We start from the raw sequence: 27914 nt of genomic DNA on the forward strand, positions 1-27914 counted from the left end.
AAGGTCATGAAGTCAAGGTATTAACTATCACTAATTAATCCCTGACTTTGCTTTGAGAAAAAAAGAATTTCTGAGTTTCTTTTTTAATTTATTTATCATTTACAGTATTCTGTCTGCATATATGCCTGCGTGCCAGAAGAAGGCGCCAGATCTCATTACAGATGGTTGTGAGCCACCATGCGGTTGCTGGGAATTGAACTCAGGACCTCTGGAAGAGCAGTCAGTGCTTTTAACCACTGAGCCATCTCTCCAACAGAAACATACATTTTTATGTAAGCATGTACGTGGATGTCCATAGATGATGGAATTTGTGTTGTGGCTTCCCTGATCATTATTCACATTATTTTTTGTTGTTTTTAAACAGAGTTTTCCTGTGTAGCCCTGGCTATCCTGGAGCTTACTCTGTAGATCAGGCTGGCCTTGAATTCAGAGATCTGCCTCCCAAGTTCTGGGATTAAAAATGTGTGCTACTATGGCCCTGCTCATGTTAATTTTTTAATAGATAGATAGGTAGATAGATGGTGAATAGATAGACAATGGATATATACATAGATGATACATAGATAAATGATGGATAAACATGATGTGTTGATAGATGATGGATAGATATGTGATAGATACATACATCTATATAGAGATAGACCTATAGATGATAGATATATAATAGACGATAGATAGATGATGAATACATAGAAGATTATTTTTTAGATGATAGATATGTGATAGATACATACACATCTATATACTGTCTGTGTTGCATAGTTTTATGTCATCTTGACACAAGCTGAATTCATATGAGAGAAAGGAAGCCCAGTTAAGAAAGTGCCTCCACAGATTGGATTGTAGGCAAGCCTGTAGGGAATTTTTTAAATTAGTGATTGATGGGTGAGAAACTAGCCCATTCTGGGTGGTGCTATCCTTGGGTTGATAGTCTTGGGTTCTTGAAGAATGCAAGCTGATCTTCCCTCAGTGCAGGACTAAAGCATTCACAGTCTGGTCTTTCCTTCTGTGCTCCATATTGTCTGTGGGTTGTATCATAGGCATTGTGAGCTTTTGGGTTAATACTCACTTATTAATAAGTACATACCACGTGTGTTATTTTGTGTCTTGGTTACCTCACTCAGGATGATATTTTCTAGTTCCATCTATTTGCCTAAGAATTTCATGAACTCGTTGTTTTTAATAAATGAGTGTAAATGTACCACATTTTCTGTATCCATTCCTCTGTTGAAGGACATCTGGGTTCTTTCCAGCTTCTGGTTATTATAAATAAGGCTGGTATGAATATAATGGAGCATGTGTCCTTATTATATGTTGGAGGATCTTTTGGGTGTATGCTCAGGAGTGGTATAGCTGGGTCCTCAGGTAGAACAATTTCCAATTTTCTGAGGAACCATCAGATTGATTTCCAGAGTGGTTATATCAGCTTGAAATCCCACCAACAGTGGAGGAGTGTTCCTCTTTCTCCACATCCTCGCCAGCATCTACTATCACCTGAGTTTTTGATCTTAGCCATTCTAATTGGTGTGAGGTGGAATCTCAGGGTCGTTTTGATTTGCCTCTCTCTGGTGACTAAGGATGTTGAACATTTCTTTAAGTGCTTCTCAGCCATTTGAGATTCCTTGGTTAATTCTCTATTTAGCTCTGTACTCCACATTTAATAGGGTTATTTGGTTCTCTGGAGTCTACCTTCTTGAGTTCTTTGTATATATTGGATATTACCCCTCTATCAGATGTAGGGTTGGTAAAGATCTTTTCCCAATTTGTTGGTTGTCGTTTTGTCCTATTGACAGTGTCCTTTGCCTTACAGAAGCTTTTCAGTTTTATGAGATCCTATTTGTCAATTGTTGATCTTAAAGCATAAACCACTGATGTTCTGTTTAGGAAGTTTTCCCCTGTACCCAAGTATTCGAGGCTCTTTCTCACTTTCTCTTCTATTAGAGGAGGATATTGGAGGGAGAGAGGAGGGGGAGGAAATAAGGGAGGGCAGTATCATGAACTGGAGGAGATGTCAGAGAGGTACAGAAGGTCAGGAAATCGAATAAAAATATGTAGCAGTGAGGGATGAGGAACTGGGAATAGCCACTGGAGGGTCCCAGATACCAGGGAAACATGAGGCTCTTGGGACCCAATGGGGATGACTTTAGTTGAAATGCCCAGAGAAGGGGGAGATAGAACCTGTTGAGACTACCTTCAGTAGATAGGCATGGCCCTACTCATCTCAAAGTTTTTTTAACCCAGAAATGTTCCTGTGCAAAAAAAGAAAAGGGATAAAAAAATGGAACAGAGACTGAAGGAAGGGCCAACCAGGGACTGCACCACCTGGGGATTCATCATGTCTGTAGACACCAAACCCAACACTGTTGCCGTGGTCAAGAGGTGCTTGTTGACAGGAACCTAGTGAGGTGGTTCCTTGGGAGATCAGGCCAGCAACTGAGCAATGCACATGCTTGGACCCAACCACAGACTGAGCTCAGGGAACCTGATGGGGGAACTTGCGGAAGGACTGGAGTGGTGGAGGGGGATTGCAACCCCATTGGAAGAACAACATAGGCTGGCCTGACCACCCAGTTCTCCCAGAGACTAGATCATCAACCAAGGAGTGTACCTGGAGGGATCCATGGCTACAGATACATATGTAGCAGAGGATGACCTTGCCTGACATCAATGGCCACAAATCAAGAAATGCCTCACAGCTGAACCTGGTGGAGGTATTTTCTTGAGTGTCTCCTTTCCCAAATGACTATGGCTTGTGTTAAGTTGAAAACTAACAGCACACAAAACTTTTAATGTTTACTTTAAACAACCAATATAATAATTTGTCCTCCTTTCTAAAGTCAAAATTACAATATTGAAGTCTGTAACATGCAGTAATGATGCGACTCTTTGATGTATGGTGTGTGTATGTGTGTGTGTGTAGTTTTTCACCTGTGTTGTGGACATACATGTGTGCATGTGGATGTTGAAGGTCACAGGATGATGTCAGGTGCCATCCTTCATGTACATCTGCCTTATTTGAATTATTATTACTTTTTTAAAAAAATATTTATTTATTTTTTTCTCAAATCGAAATTCATTCACACAGGGGTTATAAACACAGAAAGGCAGGATGTGGGGAAGGAAATGACACTGGAGTGTAGGTGTTCAGGGGGAATACAAATATCTTTCAGAACCGGGTATCAGCTGGGTGAAGGTTCAGGGGACAAGTCACTGTGATTCTGCCTATGACTCACTTGTCCTTATCTAAGTTGGTATTGTCTGCCAAGGCTACCTATTTACAAGGTCTATTATTACTTTTTAAAATGTTACGTGCATTGGTGTTTTGCTTGCATGTTTGTCCACGTACATATCAGATCCCTTGGAACTGGAGTTACAGAGAGTTATGAGCTGCCATATGGGTGTTAGGAATCTAACCCAGGTCCTCTGGAAGAGCAGCTTGTGCTCTTGACCACTGAGCCATCTTCCATGTCCCCTGCCTTAGCTTTTTAGATGGTCTTTCACTGCCCTGCGATATTTCAGGTAGTTTAGGCTGGCTCCTGGTGACATCAGAGGATTCATCTGTTTCTACCTCCTTCCCTGGTGCTGAAATTACAGTCATGAGCCACCAGACATGGCTTTTCCCAAGTTCCTCAAATTATTATTAATAAAAATCATCTGATATTATTAACCCATACTTGCATTCGACTTTTTATTTGTGTGTGTGCGTGTAATATGTGTGCAGTGCTCAAGGAGTCCAGTAGAGGGTGTCAGGTCCCCTGGAGCTGCAGCTGTTAGCTGCCTGATGTGGGTGTTAAGAACTGATCTCAGGTCCTCTGGAAGAGCAGCAAGAACTCTTAACCTTTGAGCCACCCCTCCAACACTCCTCTCCTTTTAAAAAAGTCAAATATATTTTTATGTGCATTGCACTTTAGCGTCCTTTCTTCAAAAACACGTATGGAAGTGAAATAAATTTATTTAAACATTCAAAGATGCAATAACACCGATTAGAACATGGGGAAGAATGAATGAAAGAGAAAGTATGGAGACAGGAATTGTAATTTGCAGTAAGTAGGAAGATTTGATCTGAGAGAAAAGATTGCTTCATCTTCATATTGACATTTCAGGTTTCAGGAAGAATATACTGCAAAGGTCCCGATGTCAACTGTAATGTTGGAACAGAATTATTTTATATATTTACGATAGTAATACATGATACTTGATGAGAGTGGAAATAAAACAAACACAAGCCATTAAAGAGGCAAACAATGACAAGATGTATCATGCAAAAACACTTTACAGGATTTTGTATGTTTGGGAATATACATGAACTTTGGAAGTTTTCCATATATGGAAATTTTTGATATGACAATGATCTTATATCACAACCTAAATTAATATTTTTTAGGACTCGCTGGGCAGTGGTGGCACATGCCTTTAATCCCAGCACTTGGGAGGCAGAGGCAGGTGGATTTCTGAGTTCAAGGCCAGCCTGGTCTACAGAGTGAGTTCCCGGACAACCAGGGCTACACAGAGAAACCCTGTCTCGAAAAACCAAAAAATAAAATAAAATAAATAAAAAATATTTTTTAGGACTCACATGTTTACTTGAGGATATAATTTTTATGAATCTAAACTAAAATTATATATATTTTTGTTTCAAGGTACTTTTACATTGGAGTTTAACAAGCTCCATGTATCCTACAGCCATAGTCTCACTCGAGGTCCCAGATAGTAGCTGAATCTTAGAGGAAGATTAGGGGTAGAACTTGCTGCCCCCAATATCAGCTCCATAGAGGAGAATGCCATCTCAACACTAGTAAGAATTAGTCCCCTTCTGGATATTGTCAATATCTCCTCTGAAAGAAGGAAAATGACCTAATATAAAAATGTATAATTCCATAAATAGAATTGGAAAAAGTGGACATCAAGATATAGAGAAATGAATCTGGGCCCTTCTCTGTCATCCTGCAAAAAACTCAACTCCAAATGAATCAAAGACCGTGTCATAAGACCTGGTAGCCTGAAGCTGATAGAGGAGAAAGCAGGGAGTATGTGTTGACCATAGACACAGGGATGGATTCTCTGAATAGGGTTCTTATAGCAAGAAAGTAAGACCAACACTGGTCAGGTATCACGGAATTAAAGATGACAGCAAAGGAAGCTGTCAATTAAATTCACAGGTATCTCAGTGAATGGAGATCTTTGCCAGCTACTCATGTGATGGAGGATTAGTGTTTACAAAGAACTTAGAATAAAGCAAAGCAAAACACAAAAACTATGAACACCAAATAAACAAATCCAAAAATTAGTAAAAGAATTCCTGTGTGACCCAGTTACACCATTTCTAGATATGTACCCAAAGGGGTTTATATCCTGTTACAGAGACTCTTGAATGTCCATGCTCATTGCAGTTAAGTTTATAAAAACTAAGAAATGAACTTGATCTAACTGTTCATCAGCTAATGAGTGGATAAGGAAAAATGTAATATATAAGATGTAATATTGCTCAGCCATAAAAATGAAATATTAAATTTACAAGTAAAGAGAAGGAACTGGAAATTATCATATTCAATGAGGTCATCCAGGCCCAGAAAGACAAACTACACATTCTATCTCACATGTGGATCTTAGATTTGAATCTTTTATTTTGTATGCATAGTATGGAGTATGTGAGGAAGCCAGGTAATTAGAAACCAGTTTGAATTTGGTCCATCAAGGAAGTGGGTCCATCAAGTGCCATTAAAATGAAGTATAAAGAAGAATACTGGGGGCAGGAAGGCTCAATCATGGAGTTGGATGTGGAATGGGGAAATCAGGGTGTCGTGGAAGGTTTAACCAGAATGAAGGGTTATTAAATACTCATATGGAAACTTATGATTGTGTGATTAAAATATAATTAGACAGGTGATAAAATTGGACACTGATGACAGGGAAGATTACAAGGAGAAAGCTGTGGGTTAGAGGAGCAGGTGTGAATGTGGTTGGGGGAAGAACAGGGGTAGGGGCGGGCCAACTAAAACTGAAGGTGTATGAAGAAGTCTTACAGAAATCCACTAGTTTCTAAGCTAATTAAAAATATAGCATTAAAAAAGTTTCAGCAGAGGATCTCTGCAATGGTATAAGTGCTGTTCCCAGAAGACATTGTTTGTTCAGTGAAAATCTAATTTTTAGTCATGGGGGTACCACCATACTATTGATTAGTTCAGGGAGGCCTTGGAATCACCAAAACAACTTGGCTATTGCCATATCTCTTGGCTACCCACCATAACTAAATAGTAGGACACTATTGCTGAAGACATCACATGCTGTGGCTGTAGGGCATCGAGAAATCAATTTCAAATGGACTAGGAAACTCTTCTTCAGTTCTTAGATGTACTTAATAGGCTGTGTATGTGAGATAAGATATTAGTGATGTCACCATGCTGCTCCAACACACTATAAAAGCATCCTTGTGTCCACTAGTGCAATAAACGCTGTACTGGGGAACCAACCACTCTCTGATTAAATATGATACCAGCTCCATGGGGATACCACATCTAGGGAAGAACAGGGGTAGGGGTGGGTTCCTATTGTAATTCTAGTCAAAAGTCCATGACAATGGAGCTCATGAGCCTCTGGAGGAGACCAGTTGTGATAAAGTGTCATGTTTCCAAGCCACTGTCTTAAAAACACTCATAGATTTATGTTGCTTTCAATTTTGGTCAAATCAACTTTTTACCTTTTTGTTTGTTTCTTTAGAGACTATGTACCTGGCTGCTCTGGAGCTCAGTATATAGATCAGTCTGGCCTGATACAGAGATTCATCTACCTCTGCCTCCCAAGTGTTGGGATTAAGGGTGTGCCTCCAAGTCTGGCTTCTGCTCAACTTTTTAGAGTGGGGAGTGGTTCGTGCAGAAATTTATAGCTGGTCAAAGGGCTGAGGCCAAGTAACTGTAGATGCTCACCCATCAATGGGGAGTAGAGCCAAAAAGTTCTGTTTTCTGAACATGACAGACCTGTTAAATCATGAACTTACAGCAGCTGTGGTGTTCTGCACAAGACTCTGGCCAGATCAAGTCAGTTAACATTCTAGAATGGAGTACAGTGGGACTCAGGACAATCCACCACTAACCAAAGAGCTATTGCCAGTTGATAGTTTCTGGGAGAGGGAGGGTCTGTATTTTTCTTTTTTCCTCTTTCTGCCTCTCTGTCTTTGTCTCTGTCTCTCTCTGTCTCTCTCTGACTCTCTCTCTCTCTCTGTATCTCTCTGTCTCTTTTTCTCTCCCTCCCTCCCTCCTTCCCTCCCTCCCGCCCCCCCACCCCTCCTCCCACCCCTCCTTCCTCCCTTCCTTTTTTGTCTTTATTTTTTTTTTTTTTTTGGTTTTATGAGACAGGGTTTCACTGTGTAGCCCTTGTTGCCCTGGAACTCACTCTATAGACTAGGCTGATCTAGAACTCAGAGATACAGTTGCTTCTGCCTCTTCAGTGCTGAGATTAAATGCATGTGCTACCAGCTCCCTGCAGTTCATTTTTTCCCTATGGCTGTGGTTCCTGGTGTATTACATTGCTCATGCCTCCAGGAATTGACACACCCTATTCAGAAATAGCACCATTTGGAATCATTGAGATAATAATGATTATGATGATGATGATAAATTTAAAAAACCATGAAGTATAGAGGGAGATGTGTTGCTGGGTCTCTGGGATGAGGTGTGTGGGAGTAGGTAAGATCAAGATATATTATATACATATATGAAAAAGTTAAAGAACAAATAAAATATTTTAAAAATTGAATTTAAAATGAAACGTCAAGATATAAAATGAACGTGATTTGACTCACCTAATCTTGATCTTGTTTGGACAGTTGTCTAAAGGAGAGTAAACATGGAAAAATAATATTATTTTAAAGTGATTTATTAATGTAAAACCACACTATTATTTTAAAGTAATACTGCACTTCAACATAATATTAATAATAATATTACTGCATATGAACAGTTTTCATAAAAATGCAGATAAAAAGCTAGGTTTTGAATAGAGTATCTGAACAAAGGATCCTGGGAACTGAGTTTCATTTCAGGTAGATTTTGTTTGTGTGTATCTATCTGTATGGTTCATTGGTATGTCTATAGTCATGTGAATGACATGGGTACACCCATGCATGCATAGGTAAGATGCTGACTTTGTAATATCTTCTTTATTTATTCTATACATTGTTAGTTTTGAGACATGATCCTTCAGATAGATCTATTACTAGAAATCTCTTCTTGTCCCCTCCCCTTCCCAGCTCTGTTATTCTTGGCTTTCTAAATGGGTGCTGGGATCCAAACTTGGGACCTCATGCATGAGTGCACTTTCTCCACTGAGCCATCTTCCCAATACCCTCTATAATCAAAAATGAATATTCATTATAAAAATGCAAAGTAAGAAGTTACACACACAGGTTGCTACTATACCTGTGTCCATGACACGCAGTACTTTCTCATCCTCAATGCCTATTGATTCCACTAAGTTCATGTACTCCGTCATCTCTTCCTTAGTCAGTTGATTGCCTTTTCCTGCATTTCATGGTGTATAGGGAAGATGTCACAACATTAGTACCCAGCACACTAATAAAATATTCTCTTTTGCTTAGTCTCCTAAAAAGCACCAAAGCACAATATCTGCCCCCTTTCTCCAATAGTTTTACAGTGCAAATTTGCATCATTTTCCTAAGATATCAAAGCAGTGGGTGAACCCCAGGATGTAATATACTATCTCTCATGTTTTGTAACATTGACAATTTTATCAATATCTCAATTTCCTTGCTCAATATTCTGACAAAATGCTTTGACAAAAACAGTTTATGGTAGAAAAGTGTGTATTTTCCCAGTTATAGCACATTTAATTGGGGGAAATTCCAGCAGGAGAAGTTTAGGGGGCAGAGACACCATGTCCATAGTGAGGAACAGAGATCAAAGAATGCATACATACGTGTGCTAGCATTTAACCAGCTTTCCAAGTCTGATACAGGTCAGGATGATCTTCCCAGCAAATGGTGCTGAACACAGTGGGCAGAGCCCCCTTTGTAGTCATCATTCAGTTTACTCCCAGAGACACGCACATAGGCCAGTCTCATGAGAGAAATTCTTCCCTAAGAACTTTGTCAGAGGATTCTGAATTGTGTCTGTTGGTAGTTGAAGCTTACAGCATATCCTCTTGCTACTGAATGGTGCCACTCACATTGGGTGAAGACTTTTTATGCTAACTATCATTAGAGATACATCCACAGGTCAGTCTGCTATGGGAAATTCCCTACTGAGACCCTTTCCAGGGCATTCTGGTTATGTCAAGTTGATCTTCACAGCTAACCATTACAGCTTCAGTGATTTATCAACATGACAAACAGAATCAGATGCACAAACACATTGTGACCTTTGGGTACAGAGATATGCATGCATCCATGTCCTTGAACCACATACTCAGATGACTAATTCCATGTGTGACACTCACCCAAAACTCCAGCCACTCGTGTGACCTCATTTCTTTTGTTCGTGTTAAAATAATGAAACAGCAATATCTTCTCATTCACTGTCTTTAACACTAATGCGTTGCTCCCTTCATCTGAGATAGATAAGAAATTTGTATAAATACATATAAAATCATCAATATGGTTGTTCAGGTTCATTCTAATGTCACAGTTATGAATGTGCATATGGAGTATATAATCTCTGATTCACAATATTCTGGCCCATGTATTGAAGCTAGTCAAGACAAACAGGGAATTATAAAGCAAGTTTAATATTTTGTTTTAAGATATAAAATATATCTAATATCCCACAGTTAACTACAAATATGTAGAATCTATATTGATTTGGGATAGCTATGTTCCTGATACCAAGATATATGAGTTCATAGAAGGTGGCATACTGCAATCCTCTTACTTGCTGAGGATAGCTATATGATTATATGTAAACACACATATGTATATACATTTCATTGATCCTATTAAATTTAATGCTGTAATTGTTTACACATACATATATTGAGGAAAGATGTAATATATAGTATATATATTATATATGTGAGTGTATATATATATAGGCATTTTCATGGATCCTATTATATTTAATGGTGGAATTATCTACACATACATACACGCATTGAGGAAAGCTCTCTGATTCTATATACCGACATTTTTATGGATCTGATCTACATTTAGTGGTGCAATTATCTAACTTTACCAATTTTTTCCTCAGAGACATGACAGAAGAAAAAAGAGAGGGTGCCACATAACGATTTTCTCCAAACTAGAACACTCTGTCTTGGTAGCTCATGAGATTCGAGAAGTAAAAAACCCATGGCCGGGTGGTGGTGGCACACACCTTTAATCCCAGCACTTGGGAGGCAGAGGCAGGCGGATTTCTGAGTTCGAGGCCAGCCTGGTCTACAGAGTGAGTTCCAGGACAGCCAGGACTATACAGAGAAACCCTGTCTCGAAAAAACCAACCCCCCCAAAAAAAAAAACCCCACAAGTCTCAGGATGATTTTGAGAATAACAACTTTCAGCAGGCCACTCTATAGTGTTATGGGAAACAGTGAACAAGCCCTGTGGAAGACTCTGACTAGCTTAGTTGTCTGTAAGCCTTGCTAAAGCTCCAAGTATAAAGGTTTCAGGAGTGTCAGCCAAGCTGGTTTGGGCTCTTCAGAAATGCAGCCATATTTACACATGCTTTTGTAAGTTACTCCAATACACTTACTAACAAGACTTCTTAAAGAGGGGAAGGGGCTGACCTAAGACCCTCCACATTGATATGATGACTGTTCATTTTCATGTTAGTGGTTTCTCATTTTCTTTCTGAGACTGGTCTCACTATATATCCTTGACTGGCCTGAAACTTGCTCTGTAGACCAGGCTGGCCTCAAACTAAATTACATAACACACAAGGTGGGGTATAGGGTTCTTTGGAGGGATATATGCTTGATTCTGCACATATTGGTGAGTTCATTCTTCTCCTGTATTTAGGTACAATAAACTCATTTATAAACCAAGCTAGAGTCCATGACATGTCTATCAGTTTAATGTGTTGGGTTAAATAGACACTTTATGGTTTAATAGAAAATAATGCTGAAGTGTTGAGCATCCCTAGTCATCAGGGAAATACAAATGAAAACAACACTGAGATTCCACCTCACACCAGTCAGAATGGCTAAGATCAAAAACACAGGTGACAGCAGATGTTGGCGAGGATGTGGAGAAAGAGGAACACTCCTCCACTGTTGGTGGGATTGTAAACTGGTACAACCACTATGGAAAGCGGTCTGGCGGTATCTCAGAAAATTGAACATAGTGTTACCTGAGGATCCAGCTATATCACTCCTGGGAATATACCCAAAAGATGTTTCAACATACAACAGGGACACATGCTCCACTATGTTCATAGAAGCCTTATTTATAATAGCCAGAAGTTGGAAAGAACCCAGATGTCCTTCAACAGAAGAATGGGTACAGAAAATGTGGTACAGTTATACAATGGAGTACTACTCAGCTATTAAAAACAATGAGTTCATGAAATTCTTAGGCAAATGGATGGAGCTGGAAAATATCACCTTGAGTGAGGTGACCCAACCTCAAAAGAACATACATGGTATGCACCCACTGATAAGTGGATATTAGCCCAAAAGCTCACAATATCTAAGACACAAGGTATAGACCACATAAAACTCAAGAAGAAGAAGGAAGACCAAAGTGTGGGTGTTTTGGTCCTTTCTAGAAGGAGTATCAAAAGATTCAACCAGAGCTCCCAAAGTCTAAACCTCCAGCCTGAGAGTACAAAGGGAGGGACTCATATCTCCACCTGTATAAGTAATTGAGGTGGCCTTGTCAGACATCAGTGGAAGTGGAGGGCCATGGTCCCCGAAAGTTTGGATTCCCTAGTGTTGGGAAATTCGAGAGCAGGGAGATGGGACTGGGAGGATGTTTGGAGCATACCCTCATAAAAATAGGAGGAGGGGGTATGGGATAAGGGGTTTTGGGGGAGAATGGGAGAGGAGATAACATTGAAAGGTAAATATGTATAATATCCAATAAAAAACAACACAGATAAAGGGTCTAAAAAAAGTGAGAGTTTACTTATTTTAAATTATTTTCAAAAGTTTCTAGGAGATGCTAATTATCTAAGATCTTATTTTAAGCTCTCCACAAAAGAATTTAAGTCTCTGTTTAATATTCACAAGAGAGAATAAATCCTAATTAGAGATGTAAATCCTAATTTTCCTCAACAATTAATTGACAAAAGAGAGGTAATCTCACAAAAAGTAGAAGAAGCTATTACTAATCGATATATTATAGTCTGATTAGTTCACGACGGTACTATAACAGTTTTAGATAAAAGATTATTAATATAGATTTATATTTCTTTAAATAGGGTCTTCTTGGCTCTCTGAGTGTGGAAGGAGCAGCTGTTGGCGCTTCTGCCCTGATTTTACAAGAACTCTGAAAAATTGGCTTTAAAAACAAAAGAGGGGGAACGGTACCCCCTCAGAAGGAATCCCCCTGAAATACTCTCCATCATGCCTTGTTCACTTTTAACTCTCTAAAGCTGAAAGCTCATGGCAAATCTGTTGGTGACTGCCTCTGGCACCACCGAGACCAGCAAAAACTTTGCCACAGATATGGGGAAGGACCTTCTTATCCTTAAAGGGAATGGCCCAGATCCAGTTCCCTTATGGGGCCGAGGATTGATATGCCTGTTTCATACCACAGAAGGCACAGCTAACCGGCTACCAAAAAGATTAATGAAATAAATAGATACCCCCACAAAGCCAGACGCAACCATAAATAAGATGAATAACAATTTACATCCAGGGAAGAGAAATCTCCCTGAGAATTCCCTTCTTTTTCCTTTCCAGGTAAAAATGAATCACCTGTGATGTCTGCTGTTATAGGTTCTAATCCAGATGCTGGCCTCCGAATTTATACTACTCAGACCTTTGAAGGGCCACTGACAAGAACATCAAACAGCTACAGATTGACATCACTAATCTGAAGAAATCCCTCGTTTCACCGTCTGAAGAGACCTCCTAAAATCGCAAAGATCCTTATTGGACTTGATTTACTCTAGTACAATAGAAAAGGCTGTGTACAGCTCTGGACTGTGTACAGCTCTTAAAGAAGAATGTTGCCTTTACATAGACAAGACAGGGAGGGTTAAAGAGAGCATGAAATAGGTCAGTGAAGGCCCTGAGAAAATCAGAGAGAGAAAGAGACAGATGAATGCTGATACAAGAATTGGTTTTCAGCCTCTCCAAGGTTGTCAGCCCTACTTCCTCCCATCTTGGGACCATTATTTGGGTTCTTTTTGCTTATTTCTGCTGGTCCCTGGGCCTCAAATAGGTGGACTAACTCTGTGAAACAACAGATAAATAATTTGGTAGCAAAAACTACTCAGATACATTATCATAAGTTAGCTATGGAGGACCACGAGACTCAAGATGAGGTTGTTACTTTATACAGGGTGTTCCCAAAACCCACCTCCACCCAACCTAAAAGAGGGGACTTCTGCCCCTAGACCAAGCAGAGAGGGGCCACCCAGAACCCCCTCTGACTGGCGATCTGAATTCTTGCTTAGTCTGCGAGCCTAAGCACTGCAAGGGAATATAAATAAAAGATAAAAATATCTCTCTGGGTTCCCTGAGGGACAAGCCGGACTGCATAGGGGTTGATGTCAAAAGTATCCCCTCTCCAGGAAAAAGACATCAGGATGGGTATGGCCCTCATGCCTCACTGGACAACGACAGGGGGACCGGAGCCATTACAAGGTCCCCTTCAAGTACTGGAGGTCAGGCCTCTATCCCCGCCTTCGCAAGATTAGAATTGCCACAACCCTTCTATACTTAGAGAAGGGAGGAGATGTCAGGGGCAGCCCTGCTTACACACTGAAGGTCTAAAATCAGCCATAGGTCTAAAATCAGCAATAGGCCTGTCATACGTGTATACTAACACAAAGTCTTGGGTCTCAGTGGAAAAACATTGAAACAGATGGCTATAAGCTAATGTAAATAGGCAGCTTTTGTGGAAATTTACCAACCCAAGTAGTCATAGACCTTGTAAATAGGTAGCCTTGGCAGATAATACCAACTTAGATAAGGACAAGTGGATCATAGGCAAAGTCATAGTGACCTGTCCCCTGAACCTTCACCCAGCCGATACCCTGTTCTAAAAGATATCTGTATTCCCCCTGAACACCCACACTCCAGTATCATCCCCTTCCCCACATCCTGCCTTTCTGTGTTTATAACCCCTGTGTGAATGAATTATGATTTGAGAAAAAATAAATAAATTATTTTAAAAAAATTAAAAAAAGAAAATAATGAAAGTATCTTTATCACTTGTTTCATGACAAATTAAACTGATACCTCTATTCTTTATAAATGGATTTCAATGTGTTTTAGGTTATATGCCTTGCTTGTCAGAATTAAAGAGATAAGACTATTCATGATGCTTAAATTTATATATTGTAAATAATTTTTCTCCCCAATAAAATTATAAAATTTAGATAATTTATCATTACATGTACAAGACCCATGTTTCAGAATTTCTGGGAGTCATTTTAATAGTTGATAAAATCCTATTTCCTATTTTGCATCAAGTTATTTTTTTGAAGTGCTCAAATTACCTTTTAATTCCTTTAACCATTCTCAGACTCTTGTCTGTGATTTAGTTTATGCTTAAAGCTAAACAAGGGAAGTGTGATTGGTACAAACATACACCATATAGATAAAAATGTTTAAAAATTCATTAAAAACTGAACAAACAAACAAACCACATTTCTTATTAGCTCCAAAATGACTAGGAAGACAATGAAGAGGCTTTCTTCAAGATTGCATCTGTAATTTGTAGAGACAAATGCATTGGAATGTAGATATCAGATATGCAAAATTCAACTATGACCGTGAATTTTGAAAAAAAGAAAACAATTAAGGTCATGCATTCACCCCAGCATTGTCTACTCACACTCTGCAAAGTAAACTTCTTGTTTTCTCCTTCCTACGATTTTACGCTCATGGCACTTGGCTCCTTCCCTGAAAAACAAATGCATGTATGTTGTTGTATTGTGTATTACTCCAGAGTCCTGATTCTTCAAAAATGACAGGACAGTTAATTGCAAATCACATTTTCCTCTGTAGATCTGTCATAAGAATATGATGTTGTAGGACATCTTCCCTAAATATAATTAATACATTCTTAAATGGCATCAATCACCCTGTTAGGTGTTTGCAGGTGTCTTTGTTAGGGTAGAATTAGCTCCTCTGTGTGATATCTGTTGCCTATCCTGACCTCTGACTAATGAATGTCTTTGAACTCCTGATCTTCCTGGTTCTACTCACCAAGTGCTAGGATGATGGGAATGTAGGACTGCAGCTTTGTGCTGAGGATGGAACCCTGGACTCTGTGGTTCATGCTGTAAAATCACTCTCCCAACACAGCTGTATACCCAGTACCCAATAACGACTATTGATAAATGAAAAAAAAAATCCAAAGTATTGAGAAAAAATTCTACCCCAATCTGAGATGAGAAATGTCTGTAGAAATTGGGTTTAAAGGGTGCAAGGCCACCTGGTGCAGAACACATCTCAGTGCCCTACACATACTATAGGCTAGTCTACATATTTACATTGGAATCATGTTTTTATTCTTTGCCCATCTCATAAATATCACCAATCTTATAGATTATGTAGCAGCAATTGCTTTGTGCATTTAAATGGATTCAAATTCAGCCTACAATTGTATTCTCAGAAGATTTAAGTTGCAATGTACATTGACAGATCAGGAGATTCATAGAGTCGTAGGCATGGTCTTGTATTCAGATCTGTATTCACTCATCAGAGATCCATGTGACTAATAGTGACTGTCGCAGCTTAGATTTGTCTTTATGGCTCTAAAAACAAGGAATAACTGGGCTGGAGAGATGACTCAGCCATTAAAGGCACACAATCAAAAACAAACAAAAAGATGGAAATAACTGTTTAGACCAGGGGTGTGGTTACATAAAGCCTGTTGAAAGCCTTGGGGTCTATTCTCTGCATATAAAAAAAATCACTCATGTCTGGAATGACGACCCCTCCAGCATTGTTCCTTTTGCTCAGGATTGTTTTAGCTACCATAAGATCTTTTCTGGCTCCAAATGAATTTTAGAATATTTTGTAGTCTTACCTGAAGAAAAATCCTTCCTATCAATTGGTTTTTGAATATCAAATGGTTTCTGTAAAATCATACCTATACAAGTAACATTATATAGAACGAACAGGTTGCATATTTAAGAACACACACAGACACACAGACACACACACACACACAGAGAGACACACACACACACACACGATTAAAGAAAAAGAAGCCTAGGATTTGAAAGAAACTAAGGAAGGAAGGTAGGAGGGTACATGGGAAGGACTGGAGGGAGAAAATGGAAGGGAGAAATAGGTAATTATGTTTTAGTTTAAAAAATGTATTTAAAAATAAAAATTTTATCTCTTCAACATGCTAGTGTATACACCTACTTGATTTTCAACGGTTACTCTTTTATTTATTGTATAGAATGCCAAAGTAAAATAATAAATATCAAGAGATGGGTGGTGATTATATATAGGTAATAGATACATAGGTAATAGATTTAAAAAGATAAAAGATACATATACACAAATGTAGGTAGTTAAATAATAGATAATTAGCTAGAACAGATGATAGATGTATGCATAGGCATGTAGGTAGACAAATAACATGATAAAGAGACAGAAGATACATAAATAGATAAATAATAGATGGATATATGCATGTATATATGTACATACATAGGTAGATACTGATATATAGTAGATATCTACAATAAATAAACTATCTCATTCTAAATTAAAAGTACAGCTATCATATGTCATTTTCAGGGACCATATAGAGCAAAGTGATATAGGAATCCTCACTTAGTGCTGTGTGTGTTCACTGACCTGAGTGTTGACTGAAAACATTTCATTTCTCTAACCACAGACCATCACATAGATTGTTCTGTCTAATCTTACTTAATAAAAAAATAGAGGTAGATTCGGTTGCATTTCTTCCCACACAAAAGACGACGGAAATAAGTCCTCAATGGAGAGCCTTCTTTTATCTTGTCCTCGGAACTGGCAGCTAAGTAAATTGTTCGCCATTTCCCTTCAATCTGAAAAAAAAAAAAAGCAGCTATGGAAACAAGGCAGGCAAAAGTAGAGGATAGTTTAGTAACCCTGGATTCCAAACCCACTTGGATGGGGTAATTTACAACCTGATTATGTAATAAGGCATTAGGCAGCTTAGCTTCTTTTATGTTCATGCATACTCTACACAATGAACCCAATAATGATTTTAGACCCCTCTCCAAGCCAACTGCATGAAGCTACTCACATACTCCTTTCTAAACAATAATGTAGAATTCCCCGTATAACAACCCCTTCTTCCTCTTCCCCACCTGCATCAGAATACTCACACACTCATTTGTGAATAAGGCTGTAGAATACACAAAAGAATCCCTCATGGTTCCCAACCCCACATCTGGCTAGTCATATACCAATCTCTGAAGAGTGATGTAGGGCTTCCCACACCCCTAACAATGATCAAGGCAAGACAATTCCCATTCAACTATATTCTCAATGTATCCTGATATGGAGAAAAGAAGCTCTGATCTGGCCTGAAGTGATTTGGGGTATATGCATAGTAAGACAAAAACATGTTATTCAGGTGATCTTACCCTAACTATTATGGCTTTGTGTAATTTGGCATATATATGATTAAAATCAGATGCACTATGAGAAGGGACATATACAGTTAGAGAAATAAATGTTTTAATCTGTCAATCAAAATAAATCTGGCCCCTTAGTAACCAGCTCATCGGTCTCCTTGGGACCCCTGATAGAGACATACATAATAGCTTGGGGATCTTGAGTCCAGTCAGTCAAGTGGGCAGCTGTCCATCTTTGGCAGTATGTCTGTCTGTAATCTGTACTCTAGCTTTGCCTTGAATTAAGTCATCTTGCTTTTCCTTAGATCTTTTTGAATCCTTACTTTTAATGTTTTGGATAACAGGCCAAAGTAGACAATAGTCACTGCTAGAATAACATTAGTACAATTCACCCCTTTAAATTACTTCATCATATTCATTATCATGGCTTCAATTTCTTCATAGGGTGAGGCACATGAGTAGAAACATAGGAAGTGATGTAAGTGTTTGGATTTGCTATGAAAGCCAGACATACCCTTGGTGCCAGACTGATGGATGTTCTATATCTCTATCCAGGTCTCTGTGTGTGTCTTCTCTCTGGTCTCTCAGTCTCAGTCTCTATTTCTCAGAAAACCACCCTTTAGACTATTCTCTCTCCCTGCCATTCTCCACTCTGAGATGTAGAGAATATGTCTAGAACATTCCTCCCCACTCATATTTCTCTCTGTCACACAAAGATACACAGAAAACCTATCTTCAGAAGCATTATTCTCCCTGTGTGTATCTCTGTCTTTGTGTCTTGCCCTCTCTTTGTGACTCTATCTCATAAACCCACCATTTAGACCACCCTCACTTTCTCTGTCTTTCCACTCCTGACATAGAGAATAGCAACTTCCAGAGGGTAATTATCCACTCCTATCAAAATTCTCCAGGAACTGTCTCATTTCTCTCTGTCTTCATCTCTTGGTATCTGTCCCTCTTTTTTTTTTCTTTCGGAAAACCATTTATGAGAGTTAACTACTCTCCCCCCCCCAACACATTTGTCACTTTCCATTACCAGACTTAGCAAATTCCAGCTTCCAGAACATTCTTTCCCCCTTTTAAGGTCTTTCTGCCTCTGCCTCTCTGTCTCTTGCTGCCCACCCCCACCTGCAAAAATCCCCCTCCCAAGCCTCTCTCTGTCTCTCTGCTTGTCTCTGCCCAGCATGCCCACCACATACAGCCCCCTTCCTTGAAGGCCTGCTACCTTCTGTTTGAGACTCTTCTCCATCATCACACTGGAGACGCCTAGCACATCCAGTGTGAGCAGGAGGATGATGACCCTCATCATGTGTGAGCAACTGTGTCTGCTCTGTAGATATCTGGACCTCACTGACAAGGCTCAGAGTAGCTCCCTGCTTTTTATAGCTGCCTTTCAGGATGGTTGGCATGAGCAGTGTCCTGCATCCCAGTTGACAGTTCTGCACTGATGTTGACATTGTGTCATTTAGTATACAAATAGGTTCCTGGAGAACTCTACTAGGGATGGAAAATTGACTTTTATTGTCAATTCAATGCCCAATGCCTGCCCCATGTTTCAGGCATATTTTTATTCATTGGTTTTATGTCCCTATTAAGAAAAAGGAAGACTAAGAACAAGATGCTATCATATTATCTTAACTGGAATGGTAGATGTTTAAACCTGATGTCTATCATCCATTCCTCCAATCAGATAGATATTGGTGGAAGAATATCAAGTCTGGCCATTTTCAATCAAGTTTTCAACACTCTTGAACTTGAACCATGGATTCATAAGCAATACTGGGGAGGTTAAATGCACTTGTGAACAATGCTCTAACGTTGGCACAAACGTTTGGTTATTGTTCACATAACCAAAGACACTGCAGTAAACAGGCCTGAGTAGAATTCACATTTGTTTGTGGAACTGGAGGTTCTAGCCTTTTTCTATTTAAACAACTGTGATAACATAGAGCATACAGTCTTGTTTCCAAAGATAAAGTCTTACTTCTATACATATAATTTATTGTTATTTCTTTACAAATATCATTCAAATTTAATAGCCTGTCAATCATAATTATGATGTATAACCCAAGAAACATTCAGAAAACTTATTGGATAATCATAATTATATATAGTTAAAATTTAAATTTCTTCCTTATCTTATTTATTTTGAGTTCATGTGTGTATATCTTTGTGTCTGGGCTCAGGTTCCCAGGCTTGGCAGCAACCACCTCTACATGAAGAGCCATCTCATTAGCCCTGGGTTTTCGTAGCTTTTGGGAACCTGTGCTGGTGAGACATTTGGGGAATGTAACCCTTCCATGTGTCAGAATCCAATAATCTGAAATTTGAAATAGAATGTTTGGACTCATATCTTTTTAATAGTGTTTAATATGCAACAATGCATGCATATACAGTTTTTTCTTTTTAAAATATAGTATCAGTATTTTTTGCATAGAACCATGTGTAATATTAAAACAGCCAGAAAGACAGTTTTGACTTCTGTATCTGTCTGCACATGAAAGAGAAATATCACAAAATACTTGATTTTACAATTACTTTGGTTCTCAGTTATACATGTAGTAAGTGTCCTTATTAGTTTACTTGTGCATAATATGTGTTAAAACTTTATCATATATTTTGTACATGGGACTGGGTATGTTCATACCCTGGCATGTGTGTAGAGGTCAGAAGATAGCTGGTGGGTACTGGTTCTCTTTCCTCCTACTAAGTGGGTCATAACATTCAGTCATGATTATCCCCTGAGGTGTCTAACATCTCAGGAACATAGTTCTGAAATATAAAATAATGTAGAAATCATCAAAACCTACATTATAGTGCAAAAATTATTCAAGTAAGTATGTCTCTCCCCACCCCCACTTTTAATTGATATCTCTGTTAGTCATTGGAGCACTAAAAAAGCAAATTTGTTAAAGAAGAAAATGCAACCTACAGAAAGAAGTTTTTCTTCGAGATCACTGTTTCAGAGGTATGAGTTTCTATCTTCATCATGGCAGTGGCTTCATTCAGAAGCTGAGAGCTTACATCTTGATCCAAAAGTGGTAAACAGAGCAAAGCAGATATGATGTAAGGCATTGAGACCTCAAATCCCATTCCTCACAGGCATACTTACTCCTGTGAGGCCATCCCTCCTTAGGATACCAAACAGCACCTCTTATTCTCCTATTAAAGGGAATGGGATGGAATTGATCGAAACATATTATGTACATTCATGAAATTCTCAATTTAAAAAAATAAGCAAATAATACAAAGTGATGGATAATGCTATAAAATTCAACACAATTTTTAGGACTTCAAAATATACACTTAACAACCATCTGTCTGGCAGTAGGAATTATCAACCACCATGGCTTCTCTTAAGCTACTAGAGGAGAGGTGTGGAACTTTGATGGACATGAGCCTGAAAAAGCTGACTCAAGCCTACAATGGCACTGGTTGTTTAGGTCACTGTGTTACTGGGTAGTAAATGTCACAACAGAAAAGAGGGAAGAAAAATTCAGACAACAGGTATTCACGAGTCAATATGCTCCTTTGTGTCATTTCCCTTTCCTCAACACTGCAAGTTTTGGTTTTGTAAACTCCCAACCTGTCTGTGCAGTTGTTGTCTGCTTTGAGTCCCCTGGTTCTGCTTACACATCTGTTTGCTAAGAGGAATCCTTGGAGAGGAAATCATCTGTCTTAGATTTATTGTTCTTCCTTCTAGAATAGGCTGGATTTTTCTTGTTTTCTGGCATAATTTTTGACAGTATTTAAAAACCTAATTGCAAATACAAATATTTTAATACTGTGAAAAAAGATATTTCAGCATACAGTTGAAAAGTAAAGCAGGAATCTAAACATTTTAGAAAATGGCAATTCCACTCCTCCTGAGGTCTAATTTTTGGATAAGCTCTTTAAACATTCTGTTGATACAGAAAAATAATGATTCTATTTATCTGCTTTTACAGTTACACTTGTGAGCATTTCCCACAGGAATGTCAAGTTTATTTTGAAAATACAATGTCCTTAATCAGGCAAGGAGACATATACATTTTAATCCTGGTACTCTTGAAAAAGAGGCAGTTGTTCTCCATGAGATCAAGGCTATTCTGTTCTACATAGTGAGTGCCAGGACAGCCAGGACTACTTAGTGAGATCTTGCATCCAGAAAACCAACCAATGAACAAGGAAATGAATAATTCTCCAGAAAAATGTGTGATTTTTACAAGTCTAATGTGTGTGCATATGTGTATATGTTCCTGTGAGTGAAGGCATGCACATGCCATAGCAAACATGAGAAGAATGTCAGATGTCAAACTCAGGTGACAATCTTCATTTCCCACAGACAAGAATAGACTGTGTTTGATGTTGGAGTACTTAGGACCGAATTTGGTTTTAAATAAAACTTAAGTAAAGTGGGATATTTGAGTTTTCAGTAAACAGAAGAGAAGTCTATGTGAAACCTTTCTATGCAGAATCTTTATTTTCCATTACTTTTCAGTCCCTCATTTACATATTGACTTATTCACACCGAATATGCTTAAAGTCATTTTAATGCATATAATAATTTTATTACATTTTTGAAAATTTCATACTTATAGACAATGAATTTTGATGATATCAATCCCTGTTCCTCCCTCTAATTCTTTCTAGCTGCTTTCTTCTCCCTCTACTTGCTCAATCTTTTATTTTAAAATTATGCTTGGAGTCATATTTGTGTAGGGCACATACTCACAGATGTGTGACCTACTAAAAGGTATACCCTTCAAAATGTATTCTCCCTCTTCCTGAACTGAGTAGCTGCTCACTTAGGGGTAGGATTCATGAACCATACTAAAATGCAGACAATCTCACTCTTATTTCCTTAAAACCTTTATTCCTCTACTTCTCAATATTCCCCTAAAATGACTAGACATTTAAATTTGACATTTGACAAGATCTGATTTTGAGCAGTTACTCAGTTGAGGAAATGGTATGAATTTTGGCACTGTATCACCATTTTGTCAAATTTGTTTCATGAAACATGTGAGGATTGAAGGTTTTCAGAATCATGTTTTTTTTCCTTTTTCTGTTTGTCATTGACATTGAGATCCATGCTATTTTAAGCCACGTGTTTGAACTCCATATCTCAATTCAATATAGGCAGAAACCAAGGTTACTTGGCATCATCAGAACTTAGTTCTCCCACCGTAGCAAGTCCTGGATACCCCATCACACCGGAAAAGTAAGATTCAGATTTAAAATCACTTCTCATGATGATGATAGAGGACTTTAAGAAGGACGTAAATAGATCCCTTAAAGAAATACAAGAGAACACAAGTAAACAGGCAGAAGCCTTTAAAGAGGGAACACAAAATATCCCTTAAAGAATTACAGGGCTTCCTCCCCTGCCTGGACCTGTGGGCTGGGGCAGACACAGAGTTGGTCTGCTCCTGTCCTGTGGAGATACTGACTCCTGAGTCATCCTAGAGGAGCCACTGCACTCAGAGCAGCAGACACCAAGGTGGTTTGCACTTGGGAGACATCGTATCCTCAGCCATCCTAGAGGATCCACTGCACCCAGAGCAGGAGGATTTCCAGATCCAAGAGGGGGCCTGAGTCCCAGGAGTTCTTTCCCCCAGGAGATTAGGATCATAAGACTACAGAGATATCTGGACTCTGAGGAGCTCTGCAACAAGTAAGATAACTGGAAATACAGACTCCAGTCTTACACAGTGAGGGCAGGCAACACTAGAGTTAACCAGATGGCGAAAGGCAAGCGTAAGAACATAAGCAACAGAAACCAAAGTTTCTTGGCATCATCAGTACCCAGTTCTCCCAATATAGCAAGCCCTGAACACCCCATCACACCTGAAAAGCAGGATTCAGAATTAAAATCACTTCTCATAATGATGATAGAGGATTATAAGAAGGAATTAAGTAACTCCCTTAAAGAAATACAGGAGAGTACAAGTAAACAGATAGAAGCCCTTAAAGAGGAATCACAGAAATCCCTTAAGGAAATGCAAGAAAACACAAAGAAGGAATTAAACAAAAACATTGAGGATCTGAAAATGGAAATAGAAACAATAAAGAAAGCTCAAAGGGAGACAACCATGGAAATAGAAAACTTAAGAAAGAGATCCGGAGTCATAGACGCAAACATCACCAACCGAATACAAGAGATAGAAGAGAGAATCTCAAATGCAGAAGATACGGTAGAAAATATTGACACAGTTGTCAAAGAAAATGCAAAATGCAAAAACCTCCTAACTCAAAACATCCAGGAAATCCAGGACACAATGAGAAGACCAAACCTAAGGATAATAGGTATAGATGAGAATGAAGATTCCCAACTTAAAGGGACAGTAAATATCTTCAACAAAATTATTGAGGAGAACTTCCCTAACTTAAAGAACAAGATGCCCGTAAACATACAAGAAGCCTACAGAACACCAAATAGAATAGACCAGAAAAGAAACACCTCCCGTCACATAATAATCAAAACATCAGATGCACAAAACAAAGAAAAAATACTAAAAGCAGTAAGGGAAAAAGGTCAAGTAACATACAAAGGCAGACCTATAAGAATTACACCAGACTTCTCACCAGAGACTATAAAAGCCAGAAGAGCCTGGACGGACATCATACAGACCCTAAGAGAACACAATTGCCAGCCCAGATTACTATACCCAGCAAAACTCTCAATCACTATAGATGATGAAACCAAGATATTCCATGACAAAACCAAATTTGCACAATATCTTCCCACAAACCCAGCACTTCAAAGGATAATTGATGGAAAACGCCAACACAAGGAGGGAAACTACAACCTAGAAAAAGCAAGGAAGTAATCTTCCAACAACCCCAAAAGAAGATAACTATACAAACATAACTTTACCTCTAATAACAAAAATAACAGGAAGCCACAATCATTTTTCCTTAATATCTCTTAACATCAATGGTCTCAATTCCCCAATAAAAAGACACAGACTATTAGACTGGATACACAAACAAGACCCAGAATTTTGCTGCATACAAGAAACGCACCTCAGTGACAAAGAGAGACACTACCTCAGAATAAAAGGGTGGAAAACAATTTTCCAAGCCAATGGTCACAAGAAACAAGCTGGAGTAGCCATTCTAATATCAAATAAAATCGACTTTCATCCAAAATTAATCAAAAAAGATAAGGAAGGACACTTCATACACATCAAAGGAAAAATCTACCAAGGTGAACTCTCAATTCTGAACATCTATGCTCCAAATGCAAGGGCACCTACATACATAAAAGAAACTTTACTAAAGCTCAAAACACACATTACACCTCATACAATAATAGTGGGGGATTTCAACACATCACTCTCAGCAATGGACAGATCATGGAAACAGAAACTAAACCGAGACACTTTGACATTAACAGAAATTATGAACCAAATGGACTTAACAGACATCTATAGAACATTTCATCCTAAAACAAAAGAATATACCTTTTTCTCAGCACCTCATGGTACCTTCTCCAAAATAGACCATATAATTGGTCACAAAACAGGCCTCTACAGATACAAAAAGATTGAAATACTCCCTTGCATCTTATCAGATCACCACGGACTAAGACTGGTCTTTAATAGTGACAAAACCAATGGAAAACCCACGTGTACATGGAAACTGAACAACTCTCTACTCAATAATGACTTGGTCAAGGAAGAAATAAAGAAAGAAATTAAAGACTTTTTAGAATTCAATGAAAATGAGGACACATCATACCAAAACTTGTGGGACTCCATGAAGGCAGTGCTAAGAGGAAAACTCATAGCTCTAAGTGCCTACAAAAAGAAACTGGAAAGAGCACACACTAACAAGTTGACTGCACAACTAAAAGCTCTAGAATAAAAAGAAGCAAATACACCCAGGAGGAGTAGAAGGCAGGAAATAATCAAACTCAGGGCTGAAATCAACCAAATAGAAACAGAAAGAACAATACAAAATATCAATAAAACCAGGAGCTGATTCTTTGAGAAAATCAACAAGATAGATAAACCGTTAGCCAGATTAACCAGAGGGCACAGAGACAGTATCCAAATTAATAAAATCAGAACTGAAAAGGGAGACATAACAACAGAAACTGAAGAAATTAAAAAAAATCATCAGATCCTACTACAAAGGCCTATACTCAACAAAACTGGAAAACCTGAATGAAATGGAAAATTTCCTAGACAGATACCAGGTACCAAAGTTAAACCAGGAGCAGATAAACCATCTAAATAGTCCCATAACCCCTAGGGAAATAGCAGCAGTCATTAAAAGTCTCCCCACTAAAAAAAGCCCAGGACCAGATGGTTTTAGTGCTGAATTTTATCAGACCTTCAAGGAAGACCTAATACCAATTCTCTTCAAACTATTCCACAAAATAGAGACAGAAGGAACACTACCCAATTCATTCTATGAAGCTACAATTACACTCATACCCAAACCCCACAAAGACACAACAAAGAAAGAGAACTTCAGACCAATCTCCCTTATGAACATCGATGCAAAAATACTCAATAAAATTCTAGCAAACCGAATCCAAGAACACATCAAAACAATCATCCATCATGATCAAGTAGGTTTTATCCCAGGAATGCAGGGATGGTTCAATATTCGGAAATCCATCAATGAAATACACTATATAAACAAACTCAAAGAAAAAAACCACATGATCATCTCACTAGATGCTGAGAAAGCATTTCACAAAATTCAACATCCCTTCATGATAAAAGTCTTGGAAAGATCAGGAATTCAAAGCCCCTACCTAAACATAGTAAAAGCAATTTACAGCAAACCAGTAGCCAACATCAAGCTAAATGGAGAGAAACTTGAAGCAATCCCACTAAGATCAGGGACTAGACAAGGCTGCCCACTCTCCCCCTACCTATTCAATATAGTACTGGAAGTCCTAGCCAGAGCAATTAGACAACAAAAAGAAGTCAAAGGGATACAAATAGGAAAGGAAGAAGTCAAAATCTCACTATTTGCAGATGCTATGATAGTATACTTAAGTGACCCCCAAACTTCCACCAGAGAACTCCTAAACCTGATAAACAACTTCAGCAAAGTGGCTGGTTATAAAATCAACTCAAACAAATCAGTAGCCTTCCTCTACATGAAAGAAAAACAGACTGAAAAAGAAATTAGGAAAATGACACCCTTCACAATAGTTGCAAATAATATGAAATACCTTGGTGTGAATCTAACCAAGCAAGTAAAAGACCTGTACGACAAGAACTTCAAGTCCCTGAAGAAAGAAATTGAAGAAGATCTCAGAAGATGGAAAGATCTCCCATGCTCATGGATTGGCAGGATTAATATAATAAAAATGGCCATCTTGCCAAAAGCAATCTACAGATTCAATGCAATCCCCATTAAAGTCCCAACTCAATTCTTCACAGAGTTAGAAAAGGAAATTCTCAAATTCATATGGAATAACAAAAAACCCAGGATAGTGAAAACTATTCTCTACAATAAAAGAACTTTGGGAGTAATCACCATCCCTGACCTCAAGCTGTACTACAGAGCAATAGTGATAAAAACTACCTGGTATTGGTACAGAGACAAGCAGGAAGATCAATGGAATAGAATTGAAGACCCAGAAATGAACCTACTCTCCTATGGTCACTTGATCATTGACAAAGGAGCTAAAACTGTCCAGTGGAAAAAGGACAGCATTTTCAACAAATGGTGCTGGTTCAACTGGAGGACAACATGTAGAAGAATGAAAATTGATCCATTCTTATCTCCTTGTACAAAGCTCAAGTCTAAGTGGATAAAGGACCTCCACATAAAATCAGATACACTGAAACTAATAGAAGAGAAGGTGGGGAAGGCCCTCGAATACTTGGGAACAGGGGAAAAGTTCCTGAACAGAACACCAAGGGTTTATGCTCTAAGATCAAGAATTGACAAATGGGACTTCATAAAATTGCGAAGTTTCTGTAAGGCAAAAGACACAGTCAATAGGACAAAAGGGCAACCAACAAATTGGGAAAAGATCTTTACCAAACCTACATCTGATAGAAGGCTAATATCCAATATATACAAATAACTCAGAAATTAGTCTCCAGATAACCAAATAACCCTATTAAAAAATGGGGTATAGAGCTTAACAAAGAATTTTCAATGGAAGAAACTCGAATGGCCGAGAAGCACCTAAAGAAATGTTCAGTGTCCTTAGTCATCAGGGAAATGCAAATCAAAACAACTCTGAGATTC

General features: G+C 38.5%; 1 protein-coding gene across 1 annotated transcript; it reads right to left on the reverse strand.

The window, feature by feature from the left end:
* Positions 1–3937: 3937 nt before the first annotated feature.
* On the reverse strand, positions 3938–19057 carry LOC114626119 (probasin-like). Its single transcript, XM_028773467.1, has 7 exons — positions 18931–19057; positions 17011–17150; positions 14954–15021; positions 9451–9561; positions 8415–8516; positions 7799–7826; positions 3938–4141 (listed from the first exon to the last, which is right to left on the reverse strand). Exons 1-7 carry the CDS (start codon positions 19012–19014, stop codon positions 4138–4140), a joined length of 537 nt encoding a protein of 178 aa, XP_028629300.1. The 5' UTR covers positions 19015–19057; the 3' UTR covers positions 3938–4137.
* Positions 19058–27914: the final 8857 nt, after the last annotated feature.

The sequence above is a fragment of the Grammomys surdaster genome, unplaced genomic scaffold (genome assembly GCF_004785775.1).
Source record: "Grammomys surdaster isolate TR1022 unplaced genomic scaffold, NIH_TR_1.0 228, whole genome shotgun sequence".
NCBI classification, from domain to species: domain Eukaryota; kingdom Metazoa; phylum Chordata; class Mammalia; order Rodentia; family Muridae; genus Grammomys; species Grammomys surdaster.

Coding starts and splice junctions, on each gene's coding strand:
- LOC114626119 (XM_028773467.1), bottom strand. CDS start 19,014: ATGATGAGGGTCATCATCCTCCTGCTCACACTGGATGTGCTAGGCGTC. Junction 8,517..9,450: donor ACGAGTGGCTGGAGTTTTGG/GTGAGTGTCACA, acceptor CATGAAATGCAG/GAAAAGGCAATCAACTGACT. Junction 7,827..8,414: donor ACTGCGTGTCATGGACACAG/GTATAGTAGCAA, acceptor ACTCTCCTTTAG/ACAACTGTCCAAACAAGATC.